Source organism: Penicillium waksmanii (assembly GCF_028829765.1).
Source record: "Penicillium waksmanii strain IBT 27052 chromosome Unknown utg000010l:1.0-3698451.0:1.0-3701458.0, whole genome shotgun sequence".
NCBI lineage: Eukaryota > Fungi > Ascomycota > Eurotiomycetes > Eurotiales > Aspergillaceae > Penicillium > Penicillium waksmanii.
This window is the reverse complement of record NW_026643256.1, coordinates 413478-429439: the sequence shown is the minus strand read 5'-3', so window position 1 is coordinate 429439 and position 15962 is coordinate 413478. Positions and strand designations below refer to the sequence as shown.

Here is a 15962-nt window from a genome sequence, read left to right as displayed (position 1 = left end):
GTCACCAAGCTTTTTTTACTACTGCTAGTAGAGATAGTTGTAGATATATTTTCCAAACTGAACACTAGTAGGTAATATCTATCACTACTAGATCATAGTATTGATCAATTAATATCATTGTACATAGTAGTATTTTCAATTCGAATGTAGGGAAAGATTTGGAACCCACACATTTAAACTCTAATACTCAATACCCAGGTAAGTACTGATAATATACATAAACCTTTCAAATGACACAAGATAGGGCGAACGGGGGTCGACCAGTGCCAAGCCTTCTTCCTTTGGTTGCCAAGACTTCAGCTTGAATGATCGCATCGCATCACAGCGCCTCCTCTCCGTCTCCGCACTCTTGCCTTCACCTCCACCCGCAACTTTGAACCTCGGCCAAAGTTGCCCATTTCATTCAAACATCTCGATGAAGGTCGCGGAGATATTGTCGGATCTCACGTCATTACGCGTGTGTGTAAGTGCTTTCAACAATGGTTACGATCGCCTTCACCCTCACTGGGAACTTCAATGCCCAAGCGCAGTCAACATGGCTGAAGCAGATGAGCTTGAACTAACACTTGACAGGATCACCATGCCGCTCTGGCCTTGGTAAATACTCACCAGATAACCCTTGACACATCCTCATCATCCCAATCGGACCCGACCGCGACGGACGCGATTTCGTCAAAGAAGAACGTGGACCTTCAACGAGCAAAGGAACTGGTGGAGCTTCACTATGAGGTCAAAGCACGGCATGTCAACGGCCAAGTCGATATCAATCTTCAACAGGCGCGTGCCGATGTCCAACAAGTCCTCAGGGAACTTTCGTGAAGGAGACCAGATCCGGGAGGGGGGATTGTTTCTTTCCGCTCTGCACATGGCGTTTTTCAAAGATTCGATAACGACACGATTGAATGAAATTGGGTATATCTATGAATGCATAATAATATATAGCAACTACTTTGTCGAGCAAAACTCGACGATCTGATCATGAGCCACGACGCGTCCTTCCGTCTTCTCACATAGCTGTTTTACGGCAGCGGACTTCGTGCGAATTCCATCGTCGCTCAAGACATGCAGGAGAGCTTTGGAGAATTCGGTTGCGTCAATGCCGGGTGCTGCCTTTCGGCTTCCGTTCACTCCAATGCCCAACCATTCCACTCGTGTCGCACAATCATAAGTGTCAAGCCATTGAGGCAGAACGACCTGTGGAACTCCGACTCTGTAAGATGGGTGTGTTAGTAACGGTCCCAATTGTGAAGATTCCGATCCGTTAGGTCTGTTTTCAACTTACTTGCATGCCTCGAAATACGAATTTGCTCCTCCATGATGCACGTAGGAAATTATTCGTCCGGTTTCCAGGACGGACATAATGTCAGGCTGAATCCAAGAAACCACCCTTACCGAGCCAGCGGTAATGAGTGAGCCGAGGACTTTTTGGAACGCCGATGAACTCTCCCAGTCATATCGCAGCTTCCAAAGAACTTGGATATCTGGCTGCTTGGATAGTACTGTTGCGATCCCCTTGGCCATGTCAACGGCAATCTTCTCGGTTGGCTTGACATGGGACCCGAGACTGATAAGAATTGTACGCTTTTGAAGCCAAGCATCCATTTCGGGGTCCTGTTCAGACAACGGCCGACACTTTCGGAGAATGGGGCCGCAGCTAACGACATTGTCCGGTATTTGGAAAGGAAAGTCCAGTTCGGGGAAAGCGGGAGTGAGCTGCAAAGCGTCTTTTTCGTAGGCATTTGGCAGAGGAAATGGATTGCGCCCTTCCGGCTTCTTTCCATCCTTGACCTCATCGGGTACTGGCTTTCCGAATGCCAAAGTCATGACGACACGGAAAATCAGGTACATGTTGTGAAGCACGAGCTTCCAAGGCACTGGGAAGGGAAACCCAGATCCGGTCCTAAGGGAGACATTAGAAATTGCAGATTCTCAGCCGGATGATAGTCATGGCTTACACTGGGTACTTCCAGAGAACTGCTGCCTTTGGTTGAATTACTACAACCACGTCCTTGATGGGGACAGGCCATAGAACGGTGAACCGAGTCTTTGCGGCATGGCACGCGTCTATACCAACATGGAGAATTGGGTCCACGACAACCATGGCCGGTTGAAGCTTGTTCAAAATATCGACACAAGCATCGTGCGCTTGTTTATACTCCGAAGGCCTCCAACTCTCCATAGCCCGGCCAACCTTGGCAAATCCTTTTGTCGCGCCCTTCACGCCGGGCTTGTGGAAAAGAAGTCCGACGCAGCTGCGAATCGCTAAGTCGGTCATGCATGGCGAGGGAATTTCGTGGAATTGAGCGGTATTTTCGCATCCGGCGCGCTTGTGCAAATTATTCACCTCGTCGGCGACGGGTGCGAAAGAAGCGAAATGCACCTTGAAGTCGCCTTTGCGCAAGAACTCCTCCGCGACGGCGAGAGCCACATTGCATTGGCCCAACTCGCTGTTTGTGAGGAACAAGATGTTCCGAGTCGAAGAAGCCATGATGACCGGTCTAAAAGCAGCGCTTTGAAAATAGAAATAAAGGGGCGTCGCAAAGAATTCTGCGGGGACAAACGTAATTTAAGCTAGTTGTGAAAGACGAGATAATGATCGCCCCACAGGATTAGTAGGGTTTACGTTCGCTCGATGTGAAGGGTTACGCGAACATCTTTTCCCTTTTACTACGCCTATAATTGACCGCGAGCCCGATGTCCCCATCTCATTCTCCACTTTAGTCATGTTTCAGTGGATGAGGCGCGCCACATGGGACACTAATAGGCTGATTTGCGGCGTTGATCATTTCTATTTGAACTTTCAGCTCGGCAGACCTTTTTGCCTACCCGAGTCTCTCTTTCGAGAGGCCTTCTACGACCGAGGTTTAGGCTCTGGCTCTACCTTAAAACAGGCTAGAGTGGGATTGAAACACTGGGCGAGGGGCTCATTTTTGAGGCGACACGAAACAGTGTTTGAAGGGCGGTCTCGGGTTGGATTGTGAGGGATAACCCCCGAGCCAGGACCCTGGTCCGAGCATAGAAACTCTATTTTTTGGCAAGACGAACCGCATCCAACGATATTAAGTGGGCCGATCGGCACTACCGAAATCACAGACGCAGGTTAAGCTCGCTGACAGATGGACACGGAGGAACTTCTCCTTTCTTGAAAAAATACCACCGAAAAAACCGTTGCGTTTTCTCAAGAATCATGAGACAATGCAACATTATGGAGTATACCTCTACATCGTATGGTTCCCGAAGAAAGAAACCCCCCGAGAGTGTCCTTGTCCCGATACATCACCACCAGACCAGACGAGCGGGTAGTACAATCAGCTTCGGAGCGACAACCTACCCATGCCAAATCCCACAAGGGTTTGGCTATTATGGTCAGAAAGCTAGTCTCGGTTCATTTCATCTCCCAGATATCGTGACAACGACTAGGGGTAACAGTTACTATCTAATATTTGAGCAGGGGGGTAATATCACCCAATGTCTTCACAGTTAAATTGACGTATGAGTCTTCGGCATTTCACGCACCATCTGTCAATGCTTGAATATCGTTGCTTGGAGTTTCTCTCACGGAGCCCTACGCCCCACGCAGTCGCCCCGTCCTTCCAGAAGACAAACTTTCTTCTCAATGTGAAACACAGCGCGGGTATCACCACTATGTACATGAACAAAGACCATGCGTGGTCTGGAAGCTCAGTGATATTCTCCACATCCTTCTAGCTTATATCCAGATAAGTTCGATAGAATTACTCCATATTAATAGTTCAACATTCACCCAATCGAGCTATACCTCTCGAAACTCCTGTTCTCGGACCAATGCGGGGATTTTTCTCCAATGTAGGGGGTATAAATTCTCTCGTTGCAATAACACCGTGGAAGACTCAAGTGCGCTACCTCAACTCAAATCCAAATATGCCATCAAATCCTGAATATCTGAGCGAACTACTGCTCGATCGTGGTGGCACTTTGTGGAGGCGGCGGGGAGTCATTTTTGATTTCACAAGGGATAGATAACGATCTCATCGGGCTAAAGAAGACGGGATCATGCGTTAGGTCTAGGCTTGGTAATGGACCGGGATAATAGTAGATCATTCAGTATTCAATCTAACGTAAGCATTCTTCAGGCTTACCTTCATGCCTCGGCAGGTCTGCTTGACATCAGAATCGCAACGTATGTCACTAAAATCGATGCTGCGAAGACGAAGCACGCCAAAGAAAACACAAGCAGGAATATGCGTTTTGGGTCGGCCTCTTCCATACCTTCATGCGATGGGTAGTTTCCCGCTGGGGGTGATTCCTCGCCATACACTTCATACCGAAGGTCATTTATCGATGGGGGTGTAATTGACGAATAGTTGCGATCTAGAAAACTCTTGCTTTTCCACATGGCTTCGGGAGGTAAACTGGCAGTTTGAATAAGAAACTATCTCCGACGGAGTCGTCGTTCTTAAAAGACGACATATGTGATGACCAAAAAAAAGGAGCAAGTGGTTGTCAGCGCTATCGAACTTGGAAAAAGCAATTCTGCATTAATTATCCACTGTGATTTCGACATGTATTTCGAACATACGTTTTTTTGATGTATCTATCTAAAGCCCCACACATAAGTAACACTTTTGTGTCCCTTGCCTGCATGCGATCGACGAGGTCTTCCGCGAGGTCTTCCAAGCTGGTCAAGCCCCTACACATTCCTTACATTCCAAACTCTTCCAAAAACCAAGTTGGAAAATTTGCTGAGAATTTCCGATCGCAATCTTCGAAGAATAAAAATTTCGGATTAAAGAAGATAATCTCTTCATTGTCCTGATTCAAATATCGCAACATTTTATGAATAGATGCCATCTGATCGGGTTGGCGATTGATCACATTCCTACGGAATAGCCCGAACCTTCGAGGCATGTTTCTCCTCGCACGCTTTTCTAATGCATGATAAGGTCGAAATATCCGCGAAAGTACGGAGTACTGGTTTTGTCTTTTCAGATGTAAAATTTTCTAGAATTAATGCAGGGTTCATACATACACTTCGTGTGCTTTTTGTCTTCAATACGATCGACGATCTGCATAGATTGCGACAAGGAGGTGACACTGCATGCAATTTTGAACTGCACATCAGCTGGTCTTGCGTTTCAGCTCCCCACAAAGTCGCTTTCTTTTTCAAGTGGCGTTTTTTCATGCAATATGATTGGATTTCCATTTAAATTGCTATCGAGTGCGAGGTCTTCAATGCCGAATTCGAGAGAACTTGGAAGTACGCCAAAGTAGCTGTAGCTATTCATTCAAATAGCTCGATGTGTCAACCTCGTCTTTCCGAGCTAACTGTCGTGTTGAAATGGGACTGACCCTGCTTAGGCTCATGGTGCGCTGCACAAATCCGAGGCATCGCTCTTCTGCCAGGGGTGTTCTTTCTCCACTGCGTTGATCAAGACCTCGTGCTCTTCGGAACAGGGCGCGATATTGAATTTCCATGGAGCAGGATGACTTATCACGCCGGGCTGGAATTTCGGGCCGATGTCGATATCAGCGTCGCCTTTCGCGCTTTCGACATTAAAGACCGCCAGTGATTGCGCAATGCTCCGGTACAACGTGGGCGAGGAACCGACCGGGGCATACACGCCGTCCAAATCCGAACTACTGACTACCCTGCACTTATGGAGCGCTATGACCATGCCTACGCCGCCTTGGCACTTAACAATTGCATGGGTAATCTTATTTCGATGTCTCCGAATTCGAGAGCACCCTATCTTCCAAGATTTGCTATTGTGGTCTTCCCAAATGCGAATAGAAGTCACTATGTATTTAGAATGTTAAAAAGCCCCTCGCTTTTCCCGGCCTTGAAATGCAAATTGGTCGATAAAGCTCGCTTTCCCTGGTCGGGAGGGATCTCACAAACTGACGAATTTATTTTCATCCGCATGTATGAGTTTTAAGAATGAATCCACGAGTTGTTCCTTATCTGTAGCATTCGCTCTTGAAATTGCTTCTTCAATCCTGCTCCGGCTATCAATCAAGTTCTTCGCAACTTGATTCCAGTTAATCCTTTGAGGCAAGATATCCACTTCAGGCAGACTCGGTGCAATTTGTACCGGAAGAAGTCTTCCATTCGCCTTCCGAATATGGCCATCCACGATAACCATGTCGACATCCCTAACAGAAGAATGAAGAACAATAGCCGCGACCGGATCTTGCTCAGAGGCACAAACCATACCGGGGCTTTCTCCGTCGAATATGACGATATCCGCAAGTTTCCCAACAGTCAGTGAGCCCAGGCTCTGTTCCATGTGAATTGCTCGAGCTCCCTGGATTGTTCCTAGTCGGAAGACATCTTGAACATGCAGATTCAGAGAGCGCAAAAATTTCCCTTTTGCAATTAGCTCCTCGCTGCGGCCTGATCTTTCATGTTGTAACGCTAGGCGCATCTGTGAAACCATATCGCCTGAATTGTTGCTGTGGCAGTCAATACCCAAAGAGCAGATGTCAGTACAACCTTCCCGGAAGCAGACAATATTTCCGTGTCCCATTTGTAACTCAGTATCCGGAGTCGTCGATATCCACCCCCCTGTTTGATTTAGCTTGTTGATATCACTTGCTGTCAAATTGGTGGCATGTGAGAGCAGGATATCTGGCCCCAAAAGGCCATAGCTATCAAGCGTATCGACCACCGAATCCGAGCCTATCATTACAAGGTCAATATATTGGTCCTAAGAGATCCCTTAATTTGACTCACCAAAGTACAGTCCAGCATAATGAGTCGTTATCACTTTTACTCCGAGCTTCCGAGCTTTGTTGTAAATAGAAACCACCTGATCTCGTGGCAACATAAACCCATCAAAAGCGAACCCCATTTGAACTCTACCGTCTCCAAAAGGCGCGGCAGTACCAAGGCTTTCGAACTGCTCTATGACCCAATCCTCCAGCAGCCCTCCCTCGATGGTTATCTCGGGCGTCCAGTCCTGGGTCTTGGCGGTTGGCGCATAGCAAAATACTGATCGGATCCCCGATGAAACCGTAGCCTCGATCGCGTTTGTGGCTGACAAGCACATTAGTCCCGCCTTATATCTAACAATATTAGACGGGGCACTCACTATGGGCCGATGAAATGTTGACATGGGCATGGTCAACTAAGGTCGTTGTTCCTGCATCCAAAGCCTCCAGACAGCCTCCTAGTTCACCCCAAAATACATCTTCCGGGATGTAGTTGGCGCTTTGCATATTTCCTATTTCAGTACCGAGGGGCTTAAAAAAATAAAATTCCCAAAAAAACTGCTCATCAACCAGCAAAGGGGCACGCACCAGTGGGAAGGTATTCTAGTAAGGTTTGATCAGCATGGCGACCCTTGAGCTGCGTCTGCCACACATGATGGTGCGTGTCAATGAATCCAGGCGCTATTATTTTTCCAGTACAATCGAATATTTGAGCCCCGGTAGGCGGGTCGATGGTGGTCGCAATTTTGGAGATTCGTTTACCCTCGATCAACAATGAATGGCCACGCAGTGGCTTAACATAGTCGTTTGGTTGACCTGAGGGGACAAGGATGGTTGCATTCCGAAGTAGAATTTGCGATGTCATGCTGGATTCGATGAATATCTCACGCTGTAAGTAAATTTGGGTTGAAAGGTAACCTCCAAAAAAGCCAACAGCCTTTTTAAGATGAATCGTTGGCCAAAATAATAGAGGTGGGGCGTCGCTTTTCGGTCCTTCGGCCCCTTTGATGTCAGCGAGTACCGAAAGACTTTCTTCGATTTGTAACACAAGTAAAGTGCCAAGATCTCTGATGGGGCTAGGCACTTCCATCGAAGCAAACGGTGCCAAAGGTCATTGAGCATAAGTTTGAAACGGACTTGATAATTATTAGCGGCGTTGAACTACGGACAGATGCCTCGTGACGTCATGGGTCATGCACTGCTAGAACAGAACTCTTCCATTGCCCTACCTTCCTTCAAATACCTAAATGTTGACTTCAGCTCAAGATACTCTCCCAAATATTAGTACTCCTCTTGAAACGAGATATATATATTAGCCCCGAGGGTGCCTTTAGGCATCTACACCATGGAATAATGAGGAGTAGTACTAGTAGTAATGAGTGGCTTGTTGATTTCCTACCTAGGTAGGATACGTCTTAACTGGCAGATTGCCACTAAGATATGATTCCTGCTAAACACAATTCCAGCCAAGAGTCCTGTCGGCGAACAGTGAGAAGTCAGGGACTTCCTGGCGATACCTCCCGTACCTATCTATTAGCGACATGATCGGTAACTAGACACTTGTAATCATCCGTGCCGCGGTAAATCGTATAATCATCATCCGGGGTATTCCCGGTGCTGAGCTTATCTCCATATTGCCAAAAAAGGTCTGCGCCAATTCCCTTAGTGCCAAGGACTGTTTGCTGCCACTGGCCTTCTGTGGTGCATTTGTCGGTTTTGACCCCGTACTCCTCCATGAGACAGGGCTTCTGCGCTGCTGCACAGGCTTTGGCATGAGCCGTAATCCAGCCATTGCCGAAAGAGTTAGCAACACCCCCTACATAGCTCACATTAGTATTGTTCCCTCAAGCTGAAGAACGAAAGAATGTGAGAGCCATTATACATACAAGTGGAAGGGTAGAGATGGAAAGTTCCGAAATCAATTGTGTCGATTGCCAGGTTCTTTGCAAAGTCGAGGCCCTCAGCGTATGTGAACGGATAGCTCCCGTCTGAGCCAACATCCAAGCCAAATCCCTCTGCATACGAGGTCAGTAATCGGAAACTGGTGGGTTCAATACTTCACTTACCATCTCCAATAGCTATCATGTGCTTAGAATCGAGGGACTTGATATAAGCACTAGTAGATGCAGCCCAGTTATAGATGACGGATGTGTTGCAGCCACTGCATCGAGGTTCATTGGCCAATTCCCACGCAAATATCGCGGACGACTGACTATATCTTGAAACAATGGCCTTGATATATTTGCGGTAGACATCCTGAATTGTAGGACTAGTGTACCAGCTAGTACTAGTGCCTCCAAACGCGGTGGTATATGCGTCGATACCCCCATAGTCGGACCAGTTATTGACAAAGTTGATAATCAATTTAATACCCCGCCTCTCAGCGGCAAATACAACATAATCGAGACGTTGGAGACCATCAGAGCCAGTGTTAATGGTCGCATTTCCATTCTGCAGGAGTTGGAAGTACACTTTTCCGTCGGTAGGCTTGCTGTTCACATCACTGAAGCCCCAGATGCGAAGGATGCGGAGTCCGGACTCATGCAGGTGGTCGAGCGCGAGGTCAACATCAGAGTTGTTGGTCAGGTAACCAATCCAGTAACTATTTGTGCCGGCGAAGTAGTCTGCCTGACCGTCGATCGTGAAATTTAACCCTTGGGTACTGGGAACGTCGCCGCTGGTGGTGTTCCGACGAATGGAGTGCGCCCGGGCTGGGCCAAAAATGGTCAGTGTATTGTACTATAGCTTCATTGTTTATTGAGTAGTTACCATCTCGCAATTTACCAAGTTGGCGAAGATTCGGATAGGAAGCTGCTACCTGAGCAACTAGACAGGCGATTGAAAGCAGGATAGTAGAAACTTTCATCATGAACCTTGGAAGGCAATGTCTTGATTGACTTCCTAATGACAACAACCTTGGGACCGTCACCTTTATATACTAGTACCTAGTATATTATTCCCAAGATTGTAAAATCCTAATTCAAAATGCCCTTCGAGACTCCTTGTCTAATATGGATACTTCTCCTTTGTTAAACTTCATTTTGACCCACCTGAGTTCCAAGGTTCCAAATTGAATGTTGGCCATTGGTTTTGGCGATGGGAAGCTAGACGATTGATATTGACAATGAGTCCTCTACAAATCTGGCGCCTTCCACTGTCGGTTTCTCGGAGGGGATTTGACTCCGACCTGCCAGTGGAGCTGTGTATGTAAAGTGATACGCTGATTAGGTAGAGGCTCTGTATATCAAGCAATCAATGCAGGCTATTTGACAGAGGAAAATTACAAGGGGGCCTTATGGGTCTGACCATTTCTCGTTCTCACCGGGCGCGGGTATCTACATCTGCTAGGGATACTCTAGATTGGGGTCAAGATTGTGGGATTGAAGTAATTTCTCCTTCTACATGACAACCGAAAGATCGCCAGAAGCCAAATGTCAGACAAAAAAACATAAAATAGTTGTTTCTTGGCCAACTCTCCGCCTTTCCTTACCAAACGAAGCCGTTTGGTGTCTCCTTTTGTGTACGTTTTGGGGGGGGATCAGCAAGTCGATTCATCATAGTGAAACACTGGCCTGAGGATCAAGGGTTTGTGCGAAGGAATCCACATGCCATCCACATGCCGTTGTTAACCCCAGACAGCAGGGGTTGCTGCTCGGCAGGCCTCAATGGCCGATTGGTTCATCCCAAACCGACACGGTGCTCAGGAGGCGAACTCCGCCTTGCTCTTACTAAAAACAACTTAGCCCACGAAAGACACATGCGCAACAGACACAACCGACACGATTGCGCCCGGCGTATTCGGAATCGCACGAATGGATGCAAACCCACCTATGCTTCTTTTCACTTCTTGTGAGTCCCTCGCCCTAAAAAAATCCCTGCTTCCCCGGAATAAAATAAAACAGAAAAGCTAACCGATGGGTGGCCCTGGGGCCAAAAGCTAAAATGCAGCTTGACACTGGAAAATGTGGGGGTTGTAGGTTGGTGTCTCCAGGCTGTCATGAATCAGATTTTCATGTAAAGACTGGCAGCCCCACATGCAATTGCCATGGGTTCATAGCCGTGACTACTACTGCAGGTAAACTTGGGATCATTCCAATTGTACCTTCTTCCTCCCCTCCCCACTGATTACCGTGCAGTCACTGTCCGTCACCATGTTTATCGCGTTTGATTCCTCACAGTCGCAGAATGGAGAGGAAGGTCTGCGTAACCCCAAGCGGTCTCAGGCGCAGTGAACGAACGGGGCGGCGAGGACTGATGGTACGGGCATGTAATTCCTGTCGTCAGCGAAAAATCAAATGCACAGGCGACAAGCCGTGTGAATCCTGTCGCTGGTACAAAACACCGGAACTGTGTGCATATCCAGAACGGCGACAGTCATCAAGGTAAACCGCCCGAATGCGTTGGCTCTTCGAATTCAAGCATATGGACTAAACCAAGTAGCCACTCGGAAAATTCGCGCACATCGTTGAAACAATATCGAGCCGCGCTAGAAAGGCTGTTTCCAGAAATGCCTCCAGAGGAAATTGTCAATTTGCCCCGGGCAGCGCTACTAGAGTTGATGAATGGCAGTGGGTCAGAAACAAGTCAGCATCACGACTCGCCGACCGTCGCCGCTTCTATACACGCCCATAACTCGACATTGTCTATAGGACAGCCTGTATTAGAGTCCTTGCATTCGATGCCCGATGACGGTCTCGGTCAAGGCTTGTGTCCTAGTCGAGACGGGTCTCTAGAGCAGATCTCTGATGATGTCAACGCGCTGTCCCTGTCCACTCGACAGCCGGCCTCGTACCTAGGAATTTCGTCCACGCAAGCAGCCTTGAAGGTCATCACATGGCTGCTGCCGCTATCCAAGCCAAATGGATCCACTGTCTTACCACATAATCGGGGCGACCAAACCGCAAATCCAACCCCGTCGCTAAGTACACAATCCGGCCACATGCCCTCGGAAGGCGAAATCCTAGACGCGTATTTTGTCGACTTTCACAGTCTCGCGCCATTGTTGGACGAGAAGTCATTTCGCGCCACCCACTTTGTTGGGACCAGGAAAGATAACCAGTGGCTAGCACTGTTAAACATAGTGTTCGCATTGGGTAGTATCGCGGCCTCGGGCCCAGATAACCACTCCCACAGGACCTACTTTGACCGTTCAATGAATCTTTTGAACTTGGCGACCCTCGGAGCGCCCACTATTGAGACAGTTCAAACCCTTGGTCTCATCGGAGGCTGGTATTGTCATTATATCAGCCAGCCAAACCTTGGGTACTCCCTAATAGGTGCCGCTGTACGCATGGCAGTCTCACTCGGACTACAGCGTGAGCCATACGATAGCCATTTAGCGCTAGACCCGACGCGTACCGCCTATCGGGAATATAAACGCCGTATATGGTGGTCCCTCTGCTGCCTGGAAACATGGGGCCATGAAACTCTGGGTCGGGCGTCTATGGATTTCTTTGCTCCGACCATCACGGTCGCCAAACCTCGCTTGCTTGACGAGGTACGATTCAATATGTCCCATTTCATCTGTATCCTATGTTGAGGACTGAAATCTAATGTGTGATCAATGCTTTTTAGGGTAACTTTCTAGAAGTCCTTCCATTAATCGAAAATATCGAATTTATCAAAGTCTCCTCAAAAATACAGGAAGCATTAGCCTCCATGCCAATGATCACATCCGCGGAAATCCTTGATCTGGACTCAAAGCTTCTGCAGTGGTGGGAAAACTTACCCCCGGCTCTCAAAGATCACGAACCATGTCCTGAGTCGTTGTACACCGCGAGAACGGTGATGCACTGGAGATTTCATACTCAACGAATGCTTTTATATCGTCCAAAGCTTTTGAGCTACGCGATGCGAAGGGTTCCTTTCATGACCCTCAGGCTGGAGGAGCGAAATGCCATTCTTAAGTGCCGCGAAATTGCACAAACTGCAATTCAAGCAATTTCCATGGCGACGAGATTAAATCAAATGATCGGCTGGAACGGAGTCTGGTTCTTATTTCAGGCAATTATGGTACCCTTAGTTTGTCTATCTACTAAGCTGAGAGATGATGATCCAGACGCTTTATTTGCATCCTGCAAGACACAGATTGAGACAGCAATGGTGACAATCGAACGTATGAAGCCCTACGGACATACTGCACAACGCTCCTTGGAAGTCATTTCGAGTATTTTCGAAGCTTGTCTAGTAGGCACTGGTGCAGTTGAAAAAGCTCCAGATACGACAGCGGAGTGTTTCGGCTTCCAAAATATCTCTCAATTGAACGACGTTGATCCTGACCCACCTGCGACACAAGATCGAGTTTTGGACTGGACGATGATGTCTTTCGAAAGCCTTCCGCCACAATCGATGTGGGAATTTTTAAGCTGGGGTGTTGAAGATATGTGGCCAGAAGCTCCGGGTCTTGGGTTCGAAAATCAAGACTTTTCTATTTTTCAAATGCCAGTTCGTCAAGGATGAATGAAAATTATCATTGATTATTATACAATCGGTGCTCGGAAAGTCCTGAAATACCGCCTATTTTCCTTGGCTCAAATTTACGTATAACATTTGCGCGAGATTGACCTCACCCGTCTTTTCGTACCTGCAATTGGTTCAGCTATGCCAATCCTGATTCCCATTGCAAATCATCCTTTGGAGAAACCAGGCCCTGGGAGGCTTTTCGTGGCCACCAAGCAGACCCTAATGGGCGACATCAAAAATATGATTGAACAGCTTTATTGGAGAGTTTATTGGGCTTAAACGTAATTGAAAGCTAAAATACATTTCTTCTCACTCACATCTTTGGAACTATCCTCTCTGCAATTTTATTGAAAGGATTCTCTAGTTAGGCGAGAAGCGCTTTAATCGTATTTGACGAGAACTATTGCCGATCTTGCAATTCATACTAAATTTCAGGACCCTGAAAACATGATCGGTAAATATGCCCCCAAACAAAATTGAGATGAATCACCTAGAAACCGAGGATACATCACTAAGCCTCTTTTGTCTGCAACACCTCATCAGTCTCTGTAGACACCACAATGTGGTGGGACTGTGTGCTCTTCTTTCTCGGGTTGGGAGCAGAGAAGATATCTGAGAGCTCCTCGAGAGTTCGCTTGCACGTTTCAACAGCGAAAAAGTAGATGAAAACGCATTGAACAACGTTCCACCCAGCCAGAATGATATAGGTATGCCATGAGATGGCCCCCATGGCATTCCCAATTCCAAATTGGTTCACAAGCAAAGCTATGTTGGTAAAGACGGAGTAAATAGCCATGCCCTTCGCCCGGGTTTCATATGCCAGGCATTCAACAGAATACATGGCCTGCAATGGTGTCCAACCAAAGCTATAAGTGAATCCAGTGAGGAAAATGATCACGATCGCCGCTGTAGCGGCTGGCGGTTGTTCTGATTTCGCGTAAATACCAGTAGCAACCGACAATCCAGCAAAAAGCATCTAAATGAACGACGTCACCAAATTGAGAACGCAAAAGGTGTCTGAAAAACCATAAGTACTTACAGCCGCAGAAAAAGATGAGCCCATTAGCATTGGTCGGCGGCGCAATTTAGGAGTCAATGCGCCACCGATATAAGCGCCTCCGGCAGATAGAACAGTGTATCCGAGGTTAACGTCCAGAACACGAGTCGTATCGGTCACGCCAGCGCTTTCCAAAAGCCCACCCATATAATAAGTTGTAATCCCACCCGTTGACCACTGGCTAAGGAAGGATGCAATTCCCACGCAAACAAGCCGCCATCTCGCAGCTTTGGTGTTCACGAGCTCTCGAAAGTCCCATGCGCGTTTGTCTGAACCTTCTAAATTTATCGCGTCCTGGTATTCGCGAATTTGGAGTGAGACATAGGCATTTTGTCGGTTGCCTTCGCCGTGGTACTTGGTGATGATGTCCCAGGCCTTCTCACTGTGTCCATGACTATAAAGCCATCGAGGGGATTCAGGTATGAACCAAACAAACATCACAACGAAGCAGGAAGAAATTAACTGGCACCAAATTGGGATACGCCACGCACGGGAGTCGGGATACATTAAACACCCTCTACAGGCTCCTGCAGCGGCGATGGCACCAACATAGTATTGACAATTATATAGACCAGTCAGCAGGTCACGGTATGCGGGGTGGCTCATCTCGACAACGTAGGCTGGCGCAGCCGAAGCAGCGATAGAGTATCCAAATCCTGAATTGCCTTTCATTAGCATTCTAGTATTGACAGTCATCGTATTGCTGAATATTGAAAGGGGTCACCTACCAAGGAAGAACCGACTGGCCAAGAGTTGATCGATGTGATTGGCGGTGCCACCTAGAATTGTGCCAAGAATGACCACAAGTGATCCCACAAACATGCCAAAACGTCGACCCAAGTTGTCGAGCAGGAAGCCAACAAAAAAAAGCGCACAAACACCTCCAATTGTGTACATTCCCTGGATTAAAGATGCTTGAGAGCCAACCAGCCCGGCCCCAAAGGTATCTCTAAATTGGGCGATAGGAAGAAGAGAGCCCATTAGTGAACCATCGAACCCTAGATTCAATTTATTAGCTGACATGGATCGGAGAGTTTCTCATCCATCGCTCCTACCGTTCAAGGCTGAGCACAGATATCCCACGGCCAGAAATCCGTAAAGCCTTAGCATTGACCGACTCCACGGGTTGGGGGGGATCAGTTCGTCTGGCCAGGTCCAGTGCCATTGAGCCTTGGAGAACCTCGACTCTAACACCATCCGCTATCTCCAGGTGAGTCATTTCGCCGGATCCTTTATTCTCAGTCGTCTGAGAGTGCAACGATTCTGCTGTCATGATTGTGAAAGATCCTGGGGATTTGAGATCTGCTCGGAAATACAAAACCACCAAGATCATATGAGGGTGTATCGAGAGAGTTAAATGCTTTGGAGAGGCAGATCATTTCCTTCTCTAGTAACGCGTAAGATGTGTGTTTCACTTCTTAAGTATTGACAGTATCAAGGTATCAATCCCCCCCATGAACAATTAAACGGATGCTGCCTGGGGATCTCCTTGGCCAAAAGAGACGCAGAGTGGCGGAGATTCTCCTTTGCATGCTACAACCCAATACTATATCTCAATTACCCCAGACACTACAACCACCGGAGGCCAAAGGAAATTTGTGGAGTGATCCCGTATGCCTAGTACCCGACTCGCCCTCTGCGTTGAAGCGAAGATTTGCGATCTCCGCCTCCTCCTTTCCCGAATAGGCCAAATTCCGCCTCCCTTCGCATTCCGACTGCGGCCGACCCAACACTGCGGCACGCCTAGAGTGAC

The 15962-nt window shown here is 47.7% G+C and overlaps 6 protein-coding genes across 6 annotated transcripts; 2 read left to right on the top strand and 4 right to left on the bottom strand.

The window, feature by feature from the left end:
• Window positions 1-415: 415 nt before the first annotated feature.
• N7481_012108 (uncharacterized protein) lies at window positions 416-819 on the top strand (the record flags this gene model as incomplete). Its single annotated transcript, XM_057271327.1, has 2 exons — window positions 416-463; window positions 574-819. The coding sequence occupies 2 exons, from the start codon at window positions 416-418 to the stop codon at window positions 817-819; spliced, it is 294 nt and encodes a 97-aa protein (XP_057115515.1).
• Window positions 820-945: 126 nt separating this feature from the next.
• N7481_012107 (glycosyltransferase) lies at window positions 946-2488 on the bottom strand (the record flags this gene model as incomplete). Its single annotated transcript, XM_057271326.1, has 3 exons — window positions 946-1210; window positions 1283-1900; window positions 1956-2488. The coding sequence occupies 3 exons, from the start codon at window positions 2486-2488 to the stop codon at window positions 946-948; spliced, it is 1416 nt and encodes a 471-aa protein (XP_057115514.1).
• Window positions 2489-5870: 3382 nt separating this feature from the next.
• On the bottom strand, window positions 5871-7555 carry N7481_012106 (uncharacterized protein; the record flags this gene model as incomplete). Its single annotated transcript, XM_057271325.1, has 4 exons — window positions 5871-6658; window positions 6713-7015; window positions 7071-7202; window positions 7279-7555. 4 exons carry the CDS (start codon window positions 7553-7555, stop codon window positions 5871-5873), a joined length of 1500 nt encoding a protein of 499 aa, XP_057115513.1.
• Window positions 7556-8216: 661 nt separating this feature from the next.
• N7481_012105 (glycoside hydrolase 5 family protein) lies at window positions 8217-9429 on the bottom strand (the record flags this gene model as incomplete). The annotated part of the gene is made up of 3 exons (XM_057271324.1): window positions 8217-8506; window positions 8577-8705; window positions 8757-9429. Coding segments are annotated over 3 exons (1092 nt in total), but the record flags the coding sequence as incomplete, so codon positions are not given.
• A 1412-nt stretch (window positions 9430-10841) lies between these two features.
• On the top strand, window positions 10842-13149 carry N7481_012104 (fungal specific transcription factor domain-containing protein; the record flags this gene model as incomplete). The annotated part of the gene is made up of 3 exons (XM_057271323.1): window positions 10842-10918; window positions 10975-12187; window positions 12265-13149. The coding sequence occupies 3 exons, from the start codon at window positions 10842-10844 to the stop codon at window positions 13147-13149; spliced, it is 2175 nt and encodes a 724-aa protein (XP_057115511.1).
• Window positions 13150-13663: 514 nt separating this feature from the next.
• Window positions 13664-15482, bottom strand: N7481_012103 (uncharacterized protein; the record flags this gene model as incomplete). The annotated part of the gene is made up of 4 exons (XM_057271322.1): window positions 13664-14128; window positions 14192-14865; window positions 14938-15207; window positions 15293-15482. 4 exons carry the CDS (start codon window positions 15480-15482, stop codon window positions 13664-13666), a joined length of 1599 nt encoding a protein of 532 aa, XP_057115510.1.
• Between the last annotated feature and the right edge of the window lie 480 nt (window positions 15483-15962).